Source organism: Palaemon carinicauda, chromosome 42 (assembly GCF_036898095.1).
Source record: "Palaemon carinicauda isolate YSFRI2023 chromosome 42, ASM3689809v2, whole genome shotgun sequence".
Lineage (NCBI taxonomy): Eukaryota > Metazoa > Arthropoda > Malacostraca > Decapoda > Palaemonidae > Palaemon > Palaemon carinicauda.
Genome location: NC_090766.1, coordinates 5,599,315 through 5,613,556, shown reverse-complemented (window position 1 = coordinate 5,613,556; position 14,242 = coordinate 5,599,315). Strand labels below are relative to the sequence as shown.

At 33.7% G+C, this 14,242-nt stretch overlaps 1 protein-coding gene across 1 annotated transcript in view; it reads left to right on the top strand.

Moving 5' to 3' along the window:
• The window catches only part of Khc-73 (Kinesin heavy chain 73), an 86,808-nt gene that overhangs the window by 1,851 nt on the left and 70,715 nt on the right, over window positions 1–14,242 (top strand). Inside the window, 13 exon segments of the mRNA XM_068365450.1 lie at window positions 275–388; window positions 1,559–1,708; window positions 3,679–3,776; window positions 3,994–4,114; window positions 4,679–4,882; window positions 5,081–5,213; window positions 5,547–5,695; window positions 6,146–6,307; window positions 7,998–8,088; window positions 8,408–8,554; window positions 8,671–8,845; window positions 13,040–13,304; window positions 14,002–14,238. Of these exon segments, the coding sequence (XP_068221551.1) occupies window positions 275–388; window positions 1,559–1,708; window positions 3,679–3,776; window positions 3,994–4,114; window positions 4,679–4,882; window positions 5,081–5,213; window positions 5,547–5,695; window positions 6,146–6,307; window positions 7,998–8,088; window positions 8,408–8,554; window positions 8,671–8,845; window positions 13,040–13,304; window positions 14,002–14,238 (2,046 nt within the window).

Genomic DNA, 14,242 nt, shown 5'->3' with positions numbered 1-14,242 from the left:
TTTAAGAAGAAACTAAAGACATTACTTTTCACAAGATCATATGATTTGGAAGATGCTACAATCAAAGAATTGTATAAGTTATAATGAAAATGTTTCGTTAGATGATTGATATGGACCCGCCCGAGAAGTAGTTCACTTGACTTCAGTGGAGGGTTGGATTTAAACCCAAGACAAGAACAAGAAGAAGAACACACTAGAGAAATTATATTTCCTGATCTTTCTTGGCAACCTTATTATATCACATTAAAATTAATTCAATCCTTTCTCTCTTCAGGTCCATGACTTACTGGATCCCAAGGGTTCAAGACAAACGCTAAAAGTTCGAGAACATAATATACTGGGTCCTTACGTCGATGGCCTCTCCCAATTGGCAGTGTCGGCTTATGAGGTAAGGAAAGTTTGGTTAAGTCATGATTTTATTAGGTCTTAAAATTTTAGATTTTTCCTTATGTCTTTTCCTTACTAGGCTATTTTCCCTGTTGGAGCCCCTGGGCTTATAAAAGCATTTTGCTTTTCCAACTAGGGTTGTAGCTTAGCAAGTAATAATAATAATAATGATAATAATGATAATAATAATTTTTATTTTTCCTTATTTCCTTTCCTTACTAGGCTATTTTCCCTGTTGGAGCCCCTGGGCTTATAGCATTTTGCTTTTCCAACTAGGGTTGTAGCTTAGCAAGTAATAATAATAATAATAATAATAATAATAATAATAATAATAATAATAATAATAATAATAATAATGGTTGGACTTTTAGAAATACTCGGCAAAGATAAGCTATTGAAAATAAAAATAAAAAAAATATAAATGTCAAACATAGTTATCTTTGACGGTAATAGTTTACAACACCACGCTCTCCATTTACTCGAAAATAATGTAATCCTGTAGTTTTCATCTTCTTGCACAGTAATTAGGTGGTTATTTAAATTCTGGGAAAGCAATAATTAGCAAGATATGTTGAGGAAGGGGGAAGGGGTTATAAAAAGAAAATAGCACGATTTCCTCACCAAACGATTTGGAAGTGACAGGTCAACAAAGTCAACGAAACAGGATTCGTAATGCCAGCGTACATAAACAGAAGTTCGGGATGCCAGCATACATTTGATATACTGTATATTCAAAATATATTTGCTAAAAAATTGAGTGATTACTCAAAAGTGTCACTATTTGTAAATTGCACATTTTATAGACACTTTTGAGTAATTAATCCATTTTTAACTAAGCATATTTTGAATATACAGTATATCAAATGTACGCTGGCATCATGGACTTCTGTTTATGTACGCTGGCATCACGAATTCTGTTTGGTTGACATGTCAGTTCAGAGTCGTTTAGTGAGGAAACAGAATTATTTTCTTTTTATAACCCCTTCCCCCTTCCTCAACATATCTTGCTAATTATTGCTTTCCCAGAATTGAAATAACTACCTAATTACTGTGCAAGATGAAAATTGTAGGATTGCATTATTTTGGAGTAAATGAAGAGCATGGTGTTGTAAACTATTACCATCTTTGGCAGCTGGTATAATGAGTTTTTAATTTTTTTTTTTTTTTGTAGGAAATTGAACAGTTAATAGAAGAAGGTAACAAAGCTCGAACCGTAGCAGCTACTAACATGAATAGCGAGTCCTCAAGATCTCATGCTGTCTTCACCGTTGTCCTCACGCAAATAATGACGGACGTAGCTTCAGGAGTGTCTGGAGAAAAAGTGAGTATTTTGCAATTTTGCTGTACCAAACTTGGTATTTTTGGGATCTCCTTTGCAGTGACAGATTCTTCCATGTTATAGTGTGTTTTTTTCCTAGATATTAGTTTTAAAAGGAAACTTTTGTTGTGGATTTTCGTGTGGTAAAGTCGAGTCATATTCTGTCTCAGTGCAAATGTCTTTATCAAGGATTCGTGAAAACTAGTGTCTGGAGAGAAAGTGAGTATCCAAACTTGGTATTTTTGGGGATTTCCTTTGCAGTGACAGATTCTTCCATCCTATAGTGTTATTTTCTTAGATATTAGTTTTAAAAGGAAATGTTCGTTGTGGATTTTCGTGTGGTAAAGTGTTGTCATAATCTGACTAGAGTGCAAATGTCTTTATCAAGGAATCGTGAAAACTACAACTTGTGTACTGTATCCATTGTTGTGTATAAAAGAATGGTAAATATTGTTTGATAATTCTATACAATAGCTCCGGCACTAGTAATTTTGATAATTTTTTTATTTTTTTTACTTTGGGTGAATTACTTAGTGCTTTATCTAAAGCTGACTTTTTTATTTTATTTTATTTTATTTTTTTTTTCTTGAGGAGGAACAGTATTTTTATCCTATTTGTTAACCTTTCCAATCTTGGGGAGCCCCCAGTGGGAAACCGGAGTTTTGGGGAAGGGAATGAATTAAAGAATCCGATGTAATCAACGATTAATGGCACATGTAGAATTAGCAATAAACAAGGCCACCAGTTAACCTAAACAAACTACCTAACCTAACCTAACCTAGTAGCCGTATCCTTACCTAGCGGGGGGCGACCCCTCTTACACAGCCATATTAAATATAAAACAGCCTAAAACCCTTTGTGTACTTACTTAGGTTGGAGGGTAAAGGTGAGCCGCACCTTTCCGACTCAATACCCAATAACCTCATAAATGAATGAGCACCAATCATTTATAGTTTCGTGAGAAATTCTTAATTAATTTTCAACAAATTTATAACTAAAATTAACACCAATATAATTAAATACAAGTAACAAATTAGATTTTATTATCTAAACGAGACTTTTAAAACCAAGTGCCCTTTAAAATGGATAGTAAAAACTAATTGTTTTTCAATACAACATGCAATCTGTCACACCGAAATGCTTTTTTGTTAATATCAAGTCGGCACTTAGAACCACAGGTGGGGCAAATAGTGACCCTTTCACTTTTAAGAACACTGTAATCATGACAATACTTTATTATTCTTTCGATATTACCACAATACAGTAATGCAAAACAAAATCTTTATAATTTAGATAACAATTGAGACAAGAACTTGGGAGAAAATCCACAGAAATTGATGTCAAAGTAGATGGTAAATGAGAAACCTGGGTATTAGGTCACATGATTCTAATTTTGTTAAAATGCTAGTCCAAAGTAAAATGTGGATGATCATCATTGGTTAAAAACTATAGACGTTTGGGTGATGTCTTGCTACGTAGAATACAGTCGATGATGTAATAAGGACAATGAACAAACGAGTGCTCAGTCTGAAGAGAGGAATTGGAGAAAGTTATGAAGTTGAGGGACTTGGTTTTTCCGGGGGGGGGTCAAATTTAATTTTGATTTTAAACCCCTTCTAGACCTAGCGTCGCTTAGATTTATACTGTATATCAAACGAAACCTTGGACTTCTATCTTTTTAGTGAAAGTATTTAAATTTGATAACTTGCTGGCAGAGCTGTATGGGACTGGAAAAGCAGCCATCATAGTAAGTAAAAGTAAACGTCATTTACCATGCCTAGGTAAGAATCATTTAGTGCAGTTTTCATAAATATTTCCCTATGCAGTTTGATAAAGTTTTCATAGGTAAGTATTAGTTTTACTATATCTTTTATAGAAGCTCTTTTACATCCTTAGCTTTTATTATGAAAGGCTTCTATCCTAGTAGCTTTTAATCCTATTTTGCAATTCAGTATAACACTAATTCTTTACAGGTATCAAAAATGTCCTTGGTCGATTTGGCTGGGTCTGAGCGTGCTGTGAAGACTGGTGCTGTTGGGGAGAGACTGAAGGAGGGATCGAATATCAATAAGTATGATATTTTATATTTCCGTTTGGTTTTATGGTTATTCATAAACTGAGGAAAATTACTGAAGATAATGAAATGAATATGGATAAATTTGATGTACCGTAGTGGACTCACTTTTCAAGTTTGCCATTTTTATGCAGTTCTGTTTATAAATTTCAATTTTTAACTTATATCTTGTTATTAAAAATTTATTGATCATTTACTGCCTTCTCTTTCCCAGGTCATTAACTACGCTAGGTCTAGTAATATCAAAACTAGCCGACCAGACAGTTGGTAAAGGAAAGGGAAAAGGCGATAATTTCGTTCCGTATCGAGATTCAGTTCTAACATGGCTTCTTAAGGTAAGGGATATCATTTTGCCCACATTTATCCATTTATAATGTTTATCAACCTTTTGTAGGTATCAGTCTGAGGTAGTTTGCAACATGGTATGCCACTAGGTAGGCTATTGTACTGTAGGTTATATAATCTTTTTGCAACTCATAAGAAAATTAAAGGAATGGTGTCATACATTTGAAATACTGTACTGTTATGGCTTGGTCACTCATTTTCAATTCAAGGATGTGCATGTCGTACTGGCTTTGCGTAGTGACATGACAAGAAATGACAGGTAGTGAAGCCGGACCGCATATGTTTTAAACGGTTAAAACATATACCATTAATTAGTGCACTCTGCCAAACTTGGCGACACGTTAACTATTCATGGCGATCGGCGGCGGTTTGATCTGTTTACAGCATAATGACATCTTAATTTGCAAAACTTTGGCCGTTACACATTGAGCATCCTTGAATTGCAAATGTGTGACCGAGCCAAGATTGTTTGCTACAGGATGCAGTATATATTTTGAAATGTTCTTTGTTACTTCTGCCCCTTGTTCATTCTTTAACAAAACCATTTTTTTCAGGATAATCTTGGAGGCAACAGTCGAACTGTCATGGTAGCTACTGTGTCCCCTGCTGGAGATAATTATGAGGAGACCTTATCAACTCTTCGATACGCTGACCGAGCTAAAAGGATCGTTAATCATGCTGTTGTCAATGAAGATCCTAATGCTAAGATTATCAGAGAATTGCGAGAGGAGGTTGACCTCTTACGCACGCAGCTTGAGGTGTGTGGTGCAGTTTATTTTCAAGGGTGTTGAAGATACGTACAAGCATTTATTTGTTTGCACCTTGTGAAGAAAACCATTTAATCAATACATTAACTTAGAATTTTTTATTTTCTTCTGGATTATCATTTTCATTGTTTTGTTCTACAAGAATATTAGATATAAGATGTGAACATTAAAAAGTTATTTCCCCGACAGTCTCTACGGCACATGACGAGAGATGGCCCAGCTTCTCTCCAAGAGGAAGAAAGCCTTAACGAGAAGTTGCACGAGAGTGAGAAGTTGATCACAAACCTCTCGGAAACTTGGGAGAACAAACTCAAGAAGACTGGTAAGTGACCGTGAAATGTGGTGCACATTATGTTGCTTGATTTTAAATGCTGTTATTTAACATACCATACTCTTCAGTTAATAGATAACAATTCTCTAGAAGATGTGGATGCTGTCTAGTGACAATTCCATATATAGTGTTACTTTGAAAATTACTTTTTAGAGAATGTGCTAAGTTGTGTTCTATTACTTTTTTACCTAGTAACTTTTTCCTTAAAATTTTGTGATTTTCTGCTTTCTCGCACAAAATCTACCGATAGAAACCTGTCAGTTAATTTAATCAAGAGACACGTTATTATTCGCAAGTACATGTGCATTATTTTTATTTTCTTAGAACGTGTCCAACAAGAAAGACAGCAAGCGTTAGAAAAAATGGGGATTAGTGTTCAAGCATCTGGTATTAGCGTTGAGAAAAATAAATATTACCTTGTCAACCTCAACGCTGATCCATCTCTCAACGAAATGCTTGTGTATTACTTGAAGGTTAGTAAACGGGCGTGTATTTTTCCTCGTAGTTTTACAGTTCTGTTTTAGATTGATTTTTTTGTGGTATGGTATGTATTTTTCTGTAGTAAAAAGGTTTATAGAAATGTTGAGTTTTGTAATCTCAGTATTATACTCTAATTTCAGTACACGATGTATTGATGATATAATGAATTGTTTAATGGATAATACTACATTTACCAATCTAAATTGATTAATTTGCCATTGCAAGAGCATTTCTAATGAATACAGTATGTTTTGCCTCTTGGAACAGTTCATTAATAGACTTATAGTTCTTTAAACCAAGTGCTGTAACGTGAATCCTATAACTGTCTTATTGGCTCCTGAAATATGCTATTTTATGAGAAAGTTGTCATCTTTTTACACAATGACGTTTTCAATTAAACCAAGTCTTGTAATTAGGTTGTCTAATTTTACCGCTTATCTTAGGAACGCACGTTGGTGGGTAGACCCGATGCTGGGCCAGAACCAAATGATATCCAACTCTCAGGTGTGGGTATAGAGACTCACCACAGTGTTTTGGTCATTGAGAATTCCGATCTCTTTTTGGAATCGTACCCGAATTCTCGCACGTGCGTTAATGGATCTCAGGTGAGTTGATATTATTAATGTTATGGAATTTTGATGACTGTACCAAGAATCTGTATAAGACCTATAATAGTAAGTATATCTTTAGATTTAATCAAACACTAAATGTGTTTTAAGTTCAGAGATGTACAAAAATAATTGGAGTTTATGTAGAGTGCACACCATGAAAGAAGATTTAGAACATAAGGGATATGTAACTATGTAAAGAGAATCATGAAATTAAAATATTAGAATATTAATGATGATGATTGATGATATAAATTATGCAGTTCGTCTTAATAAAATATTCGTTTTAACTACGTGGAAGTATGGGATTTGTATGAAATATTGGTATAAGTATACTTGGACATAAAAAGCATCAATATCAATAGACTTAGTTTCCATATATGGTTCCAAAAATTAAATAGAAAATGTATCAAGATAATGGTAACTGAAATATACAAATATTTATACAGTACTGTATTTCTCAAAAATCTTTTAAGTACAGCACTATATTTTTAATGCTGAGATTCATTAGCAGAAAATGGAAACAAAGCGCTGTTAACCCTTTTACCCCCAAAGGACGTACTGGTACGTTTCACATAAGCCATCCCTTTACCCCCATGGACGTACCGGTACGTCCTTGCAAAAAAATGCTATAAAATATTTTTTTTTCATATTTTTAATAATTTTTTGAGAAAATTCAGGCATTTTCCAAGAGAATGAGACCAACCTGACCTCTCTATGACAAAAATTAAGGCTTTTAGAGCAATTTAAAAAAAAATATACTACAAAATGTGCTGGGAAAAAAATAACCCACTCGGGGATAAGGGTTGGAAATTTCCAAAGAGCCTGGGGGTAAAAGGGTTAATCAGATATGTATTGTTGAATGATTATATGAACCTCTTTGTAACAGTCCAAATATTTTCTTATACTGTACTCTAGTCTCTATGTAAAATATACAATGCAGTTTATACTGCTATGTACCAGTCATCTTGAAGATATGTGACAGCCTTTATTTGACAGACTTTTTTTTTAGTTTTACTTAAAGATGTATGGAAATTTCTTTTCTAAATTTAATGAGAAAAGATCCACATTAATGTGGAATAGTGTATAAATAGTGTATAGTGTATAGAATGTTGACTTTGGTAATACTGTAAGTCTAAGTTAATGCAAATGACATTTCTCTTTTATTAAAGCTATGGATTTTTACTTCAAACTTTATTACTGTTTTACAATTATCCATAAAAAAAACTGTAATTATAGATATGTCGTGTGTTTTTGCTCCCAAAAATAGATTTGGAATTCACCATTATAGTCACCTATATTATCTCTCTGTAATAAAGTCATACATGACTCTTAAGGCCTGCTTTCATCCCTAAGTGAATTCATTAGTTTTAATTTTCTAGGGAAATTTAGGTAGATATGACATGAATCTTGTTTCAGAATCAACATACTAAGCTACTATAGTCCATTTCTTTTAGCAATGCAGATTTTCACCGACTCGCAGCGGTGCCCTTTTAGCTCGGAAAAGTTTCCTGATCGCTGATTGGTTGGACGAGATAAACTCTAACCAATCAGCGATCAGGAAACTTTTCCGAGCTAAAAGGGCACCCCTGCGAGTCGGTGCAAATCTGCCTCGATAAAAGAAATGGACTATAGTCATCCATTTATGCCTGGAAATATAACACGCTGGGATTCTTCTGTTTTGCAGGTCACTGAGAAGTTGCAGCTGCGTCATGGTGACAGAATTTTGTGGGGATTCAATTACTTTTTTCGTGTGAATTGCCCCAAACCCACAAGTGGTAGGTACCTTTACTTTATATATATTGCAAATTGCTTGATATTTTTGGCCAGGGTAATTCCCTTTTATTTTGCCATTTGAAATGTTACGGTATTTGCATTTGAACGAACTGTTCATGATTTCCAGTTATGATTCCCATAACTAGCTGCAATATACTGTGTTCCCCTCAGGTGGAAACAACTCGGAACCTTAAATTTTGGCCAAGGTAATTCCCTTTTATTTTGCCATTTGAAATGTTACGGGATTTGTATTTAAATGAACTGTTCATGTTTTCCAGTTATGATTCCCATAACTAGCTGCAATATACTGTGTTCCCTCAGGTGGAAACAACTCGGAACCTCAAACCCCTGCGCAGCCAATCGATTACAACTTTGCGCGTGAAGAGCTTATGTTAAAAGAGCTAAGTAATGATCCTATCCAGGCAGCTATACAGAACTTGGAGCGGCAACATGAAGAAGATAAACAAAGTCAGTATTTTCATTTGATTGTTTATGTTTATATGTAATGATAGTCATCTGCACTGTATAATATTGAATTGTTTAACTTTAGACTTTGTTTTACATTTGAATCCATACATTCACAGTGGCCCTGGAGAAACAACGGCAAGAATACGAAAAGCAGTTTCAACAGCTCCGGAATATCCTGTCCCCGACTACCCCCTATGCACCATATATGCCTTTTGATCCTTTAAGAGGCTCAAAGATGACGCCATCAACACCCACTTCTCAACTCCGTATTGAAAAGTGGGCTCAAGAAAGGTTTGTAATTATTTTTTTTTTAAAGTAAAAATTTTTCAGAGGTCAAGTATTTTGTATATACTGTATATATTTATATTGGAGTACTATAATCATAGAAAGATAAACAGGTGAGGAAATACAGTTTAATAATAGTTGTATGTTTCTTGTAAGTTGATGCTCTCATGATTTAAGCTATTTCTTTTATTCGAAAGCAGTGCGGGGAAATTATGTACTGTACACTTACTGCACCTGCACTGCCTTGATTAGTTTAGCTAATTGCATGGCTCATTTCTAAGTTGTGGAACTAGTATTTTTAGATGTAACTTGATGATGGTAAAGTCGCTGTAAAGATCCCAAGATGTTCCTTAGAATTTTTTGTTAAATCAACAAAAAAAGTACGGCTGTCGGAAATCCTATTTACAAAACGGACATCTGAAATCTGAATTCCTAATTTATTAATTTCAGTACTTTACTGCAGAAGTGAATTATTATAGCGTTGTTCTTTTGCAATTTATCACAAGTATGAAGTCCTTCATTACTGAAATAGTAATAATATATAGTAATTTAAGTACTGTACAGTATATTATACTAAGAGGGGTTAATTTCATGCTATATAGTTTGTCTCCAGTGATTTATGGTTTCTTGCTCTTATAGACTAGATATATATACAATACATACATACACATACATATATATATATATATATATATATATATATATATATATATATATATATATATATATATATATATATATATATATATATATATATATATATATATATATATATATATATATATATATATATTTATATATATTTACATTTGGAACGTTTAGGTATGCAAAAGCACAGTTCTACTACATCTTAGTGTGAACTTGTTACAAATTAATATCATTGTGAAAAACAGTTACACCTCTGTCTAGTAAGTATATTGAATAGATTTTCCAGTATATTTTTAAATATTTGGTGGAGGATATCTGTCGGAAAGAAGAAAAGTCTATTAATAATTTTTGTTTATTTATTCAATAAATAAGAGATTTTCACCTGATTTAAATATACAAGAATGGATGTTTTAGATATATTTTTGGCATAGTCAATAGAAAACAATATTACTTTTCCCAAGAAAGTTAATTAAATCCCGGGTATTTTGTACATAATGTCAAGTATCCAGTGAATGAAGAAGAAGAAAAAGAAGTGATAACCAAAGTGCAGTTATCATCTTTGTCAATCCAGAAAATGTTCAGATTATAATATAGCTCAAAAGTGTTTTAGTCTGCCACATTAACTAGAACTAAAAGTATAATTGATTTAAAAAGGCGCCATAAGCAGCAACACTACGTAGACTGACTCGCACACTTACGTTTAGCTAGCACGCCAATAAACCTTAACCAAATGATGAGGGACGATGAGCAATGAATCGCTTCTAATCGTCCAATTCCTGTTGCAGTATCTGCATGATTTCCACATTTTTTTCTATCCCTATGACTCGAGATCCTATTAATATACCAGCCACATTGCTAGTATCATGAACTCACAGCTTGCGCAGGCTGCTATTCATGATAATTTTCACTCGGGGTCACAAAATGTGTCGTAAACTTAGCGAAATTGATAAAAACGGATAGTAAATGTCACAAAATGTGTCGTAGACTTAGCGAAATTGATAAAAACCAATTGTAAATGTCACAAAATGTGTCTTAAACTTAGCAAAATTGATAAAAACCAATAGTAAATGTCACAAAATGTGTCGTAAACTTAGCAAAATTGATAAAAACCAATAGTAAATGTCACAAAATGTGTCGTAAACTTAGCAAAATTGATAAAAACCAATAGTAAATGTCACAAAATGTGTCGTAAACTTAGCGAAATTGATAAAAACCAATAGTAAATGTCACAAAATGTGTCGTAAACTTAGCGAAATTGATAAAAACCAATAGTAAATGTCACAAAATGTGTCGTAAACTTAGCGAAATTGATAAAAACCAATAGTAAATGTCACAAAATGTGTCGTAGACTTAGCGAAATTGATAAAAACCAATAGTAAATTGCAGTGTCTGTTTAGCCTCTATTTATTTGCAAACTATAATAGCAAGCCAGCCTCAACTTGGTGCTGGTCCCAAGCCCGGATAAATAGGGAGGGTTGGCGGCAGGAAAGGCATCTGGCCATGAAAAATTAGCCAAAACCAATATGGCCAGTGGAGATTGTGAGATTAACTGGTGATGAAGTGTGGGACAGAGGTAGATGGAGAACATTGGCCAGAAACATCGACCCCACATAAAAGTGGGAAAAGATGCAGACAAAGAAGAAGTAGTTTAATATTGGTTTTATGAAAGAAACTGTAATATTCAGTTGTATGTTTTGAATCAACCTAGGGCCTTGAAAGATAAAGAGCCATGCCTTTTCAGCTAATAGATGGCTACTGTACATTCAATTCTATTTTTGTAAGAACTACTTCTAGCAGTAGCATTCGATTTAAAAGGACTTAATTAGAATATTTTCAGGTTCCTTGAGCATTTTAACTATCTGCAATGTTCTTATATAAAATACAGATATCTGAAGATTTTTTTTTATAATAATTTTTTCTTCTTAAAAATACTGTTGCTTTCATAAACTACTGCCGACTTGTAGATATTACTCTCATTACTGAAGTATTATTTGCACTCTTATTTTGCGGCTGTGACTTATTTAATGCTCCTTCCTCCTTATTGTGCTGTAGTATTCTTGGCATGATGGTTTAGCATATTAAACCCCCTAAGTGTCGAGACCTGAAGGTATAGATTTGCATTGGGTTTGCAGTTGATTATATTTTTCATAGTCATAATTTCTAAAGAAAATAATTAAGTTATTCAGGTACTGTACAAGGCTTCAGACTTATTATATAGGTATTCTTGCTTGAAAGGTAAACAAATTATTTAATATATCAATAGTGTTGCTTTCTGTTGATATGTTTTTTTTTTTTATGATGATGATGATATTAATTTGCTTGTCATCTCTGATTAAACCATTAATCATAAAGGATTTTGGTGTAACATACTTGATTTAATGATATATGGATGTATCTGTGCACTGGCTCTTGTGTCAAGAAACAATTGTGATCATTTTGAACACTTTTTGGTCTACACTAAAGCTTAATATGTAATTCATGTTGCCTTGCATATATGGTGCTCTACTTATTCAGTTAATTGTCTATGCACATACTGTATAAAGTTGCATCAATGATTATATTCATGTTAGAAAAACATGCATGATTAATGTGCTTTTTCTATACTTGTCTTTTAAGATTTTTGTAGCACAAAACTATCATTACACCTTTTACTCAAAGCAAATACTGTAATAGAGTCTTGGAACTTATACGATAGTATTCTTTAATAGTAACATGCTGTGCATATGAGTTCTATAAGTTGTATTATTTTTCATTTTTGTTATGACGTACATTATTGTTGGTACTTATTCTGGGCCCTATATCATGCACTCAGACAGTATGCTGGGGTTTTAGAATACTTTGCATTCAAATTCTCTAACCTCGTCATATTTCTATATTCTCTCTTGGTGTGTAGAAGATATTTTTAAAGATATACACTGTTTTCAAGTAAATTGAATGCATGTAATATTTGCAGCATAGTATATTGTGAACCATTGACTACTCCAGCAAACTACTTAGAATTTTGGATGTTTTGACATTTAAGATTCTAAAGTTTCGGAATGTTCAGTAAATGTTTCCTTTTCTGTGCACGTTCAAAATGCTGTTATTGTCTGCTTAACCCTTTTACCCCCAAAGGACGTACTGGTACGTTTCACAAAACGCATCCCTTTACCCCCATGGACGTACCGGTACGTCCCTGCAAAAAAATGCTATTTATAATTTTTTTTTTTTTTTTTTATAATTTTTTGAGAAAATTCAGGCATTTTCCAAGAGAATGAGACCAACCTGACCTCTCTATGACAAAAATTAAGGCTGTTAGAGCAATTTGAAAAATATATACTGCAAAATGTGCTTGAATAAAAAATAACCCTTGGGGGTTAAGGGTTGGAAATTTCCAAATAGCCTGAGGGTAAAAGGGTTAACATTCTAAAGTTTCGGAATGTACAGTAAATGTTTCCTTTTCTGTGCACGTTCAAAATGCTGTTATTGTCTGCTTAATTCCTCTATTGTTCCATTCCAGCATGATGTCTTAGAGTTTTGGCCTGTATATTCATTTTCTTATCGTACGTTCAGGGACGACATGCTCGAGCACAGATCTATTTTGTACCCTGGCAGAGAGGACATGTTCAAGCGCAGTCTGGCACAACTGCGGCAGGATATCATGAAGGCCAACACGCTGGTGAGGGAAGCCAATTTCTTCGCAGAGGAGATGGGAAAGCAGACTGTATTTGGAGTGACCCTGCAAATACCACCGCAAAACCTGTCTCCAAACCGCAAAAAATCCGCTTTTGTCAGTGAACCTGCCATTCTAGTCAAAAGAAAAAGCAAACCAAATCAGGTGTGTGCTTGATTTAATTTTTTGTTTTGAATTTCCTTTGTTGCTCAAGAAAATGGTAATAAAAAGTGGTGTATTTTAGAGTGAATTTTTAATTGTAAATACAGGAAGTATTCTAATTTTAAAGTCTTATAGAATCTTGATATTCAAATTCACATTTAATTCTTTATCTTCGTTATACTTGAACTTTACATTGTAGTTTTTTATATAGTATATTATAGTTGCATATAAGATATGACATTAGGACAAGTGAATATTAATTGCTGTATTGTAATCCAGTCATAAATAAAAACTCCAACATCTATATCATTATTAATATTATTATTACTAGCTTAGCTACAACCCTAGTTCAAAAGCCGGATGCTAGAAGCCTAAGGGCTCCAACAGGGAAAATAACCTAGTGAGGAAAAAGAATAGGGAAACATAGAATAGTGTGCCTGAGTGTACCCTCAAACAAAAAACTCTAACCCAAGACAGTGGAAAACCACGGTACAGAAGCTATAGCTCTATTCAAGACCAAAAAAAAAAAAAAAAAATGGTTTTATTTAAGAGTATCCTAGTAGAGCTGCTTACAATAGCTAAAGAGTCTCTTCTACCCATACCAAGTGGATAGGAGCTACTGAACAATTATATTGCGGTAGTTTAACTCCTTGATTGAAGAAGAATTTTGAATCCTTGAATAAGAAAATTGTATTTCCAGGTTTGGTCAATGGAGAAACTGGAACACAAATTAATTGTCATGCGAGAGATGTACGATGAGCGACATGACAATCCCCTAGCAACGAGACCAGAAGCCGACCCCTTCTATGAAAGTCAGGAAAATCACAACCTAATTGGAGTAGCAAACATTTTTCTGGATTGTCTATTTCATGACGTCCGGCTAAATTATCACGTTCCTATTATATCGCAACAAGGAGAAGTGGCCGGAAGGTTACAGGTAA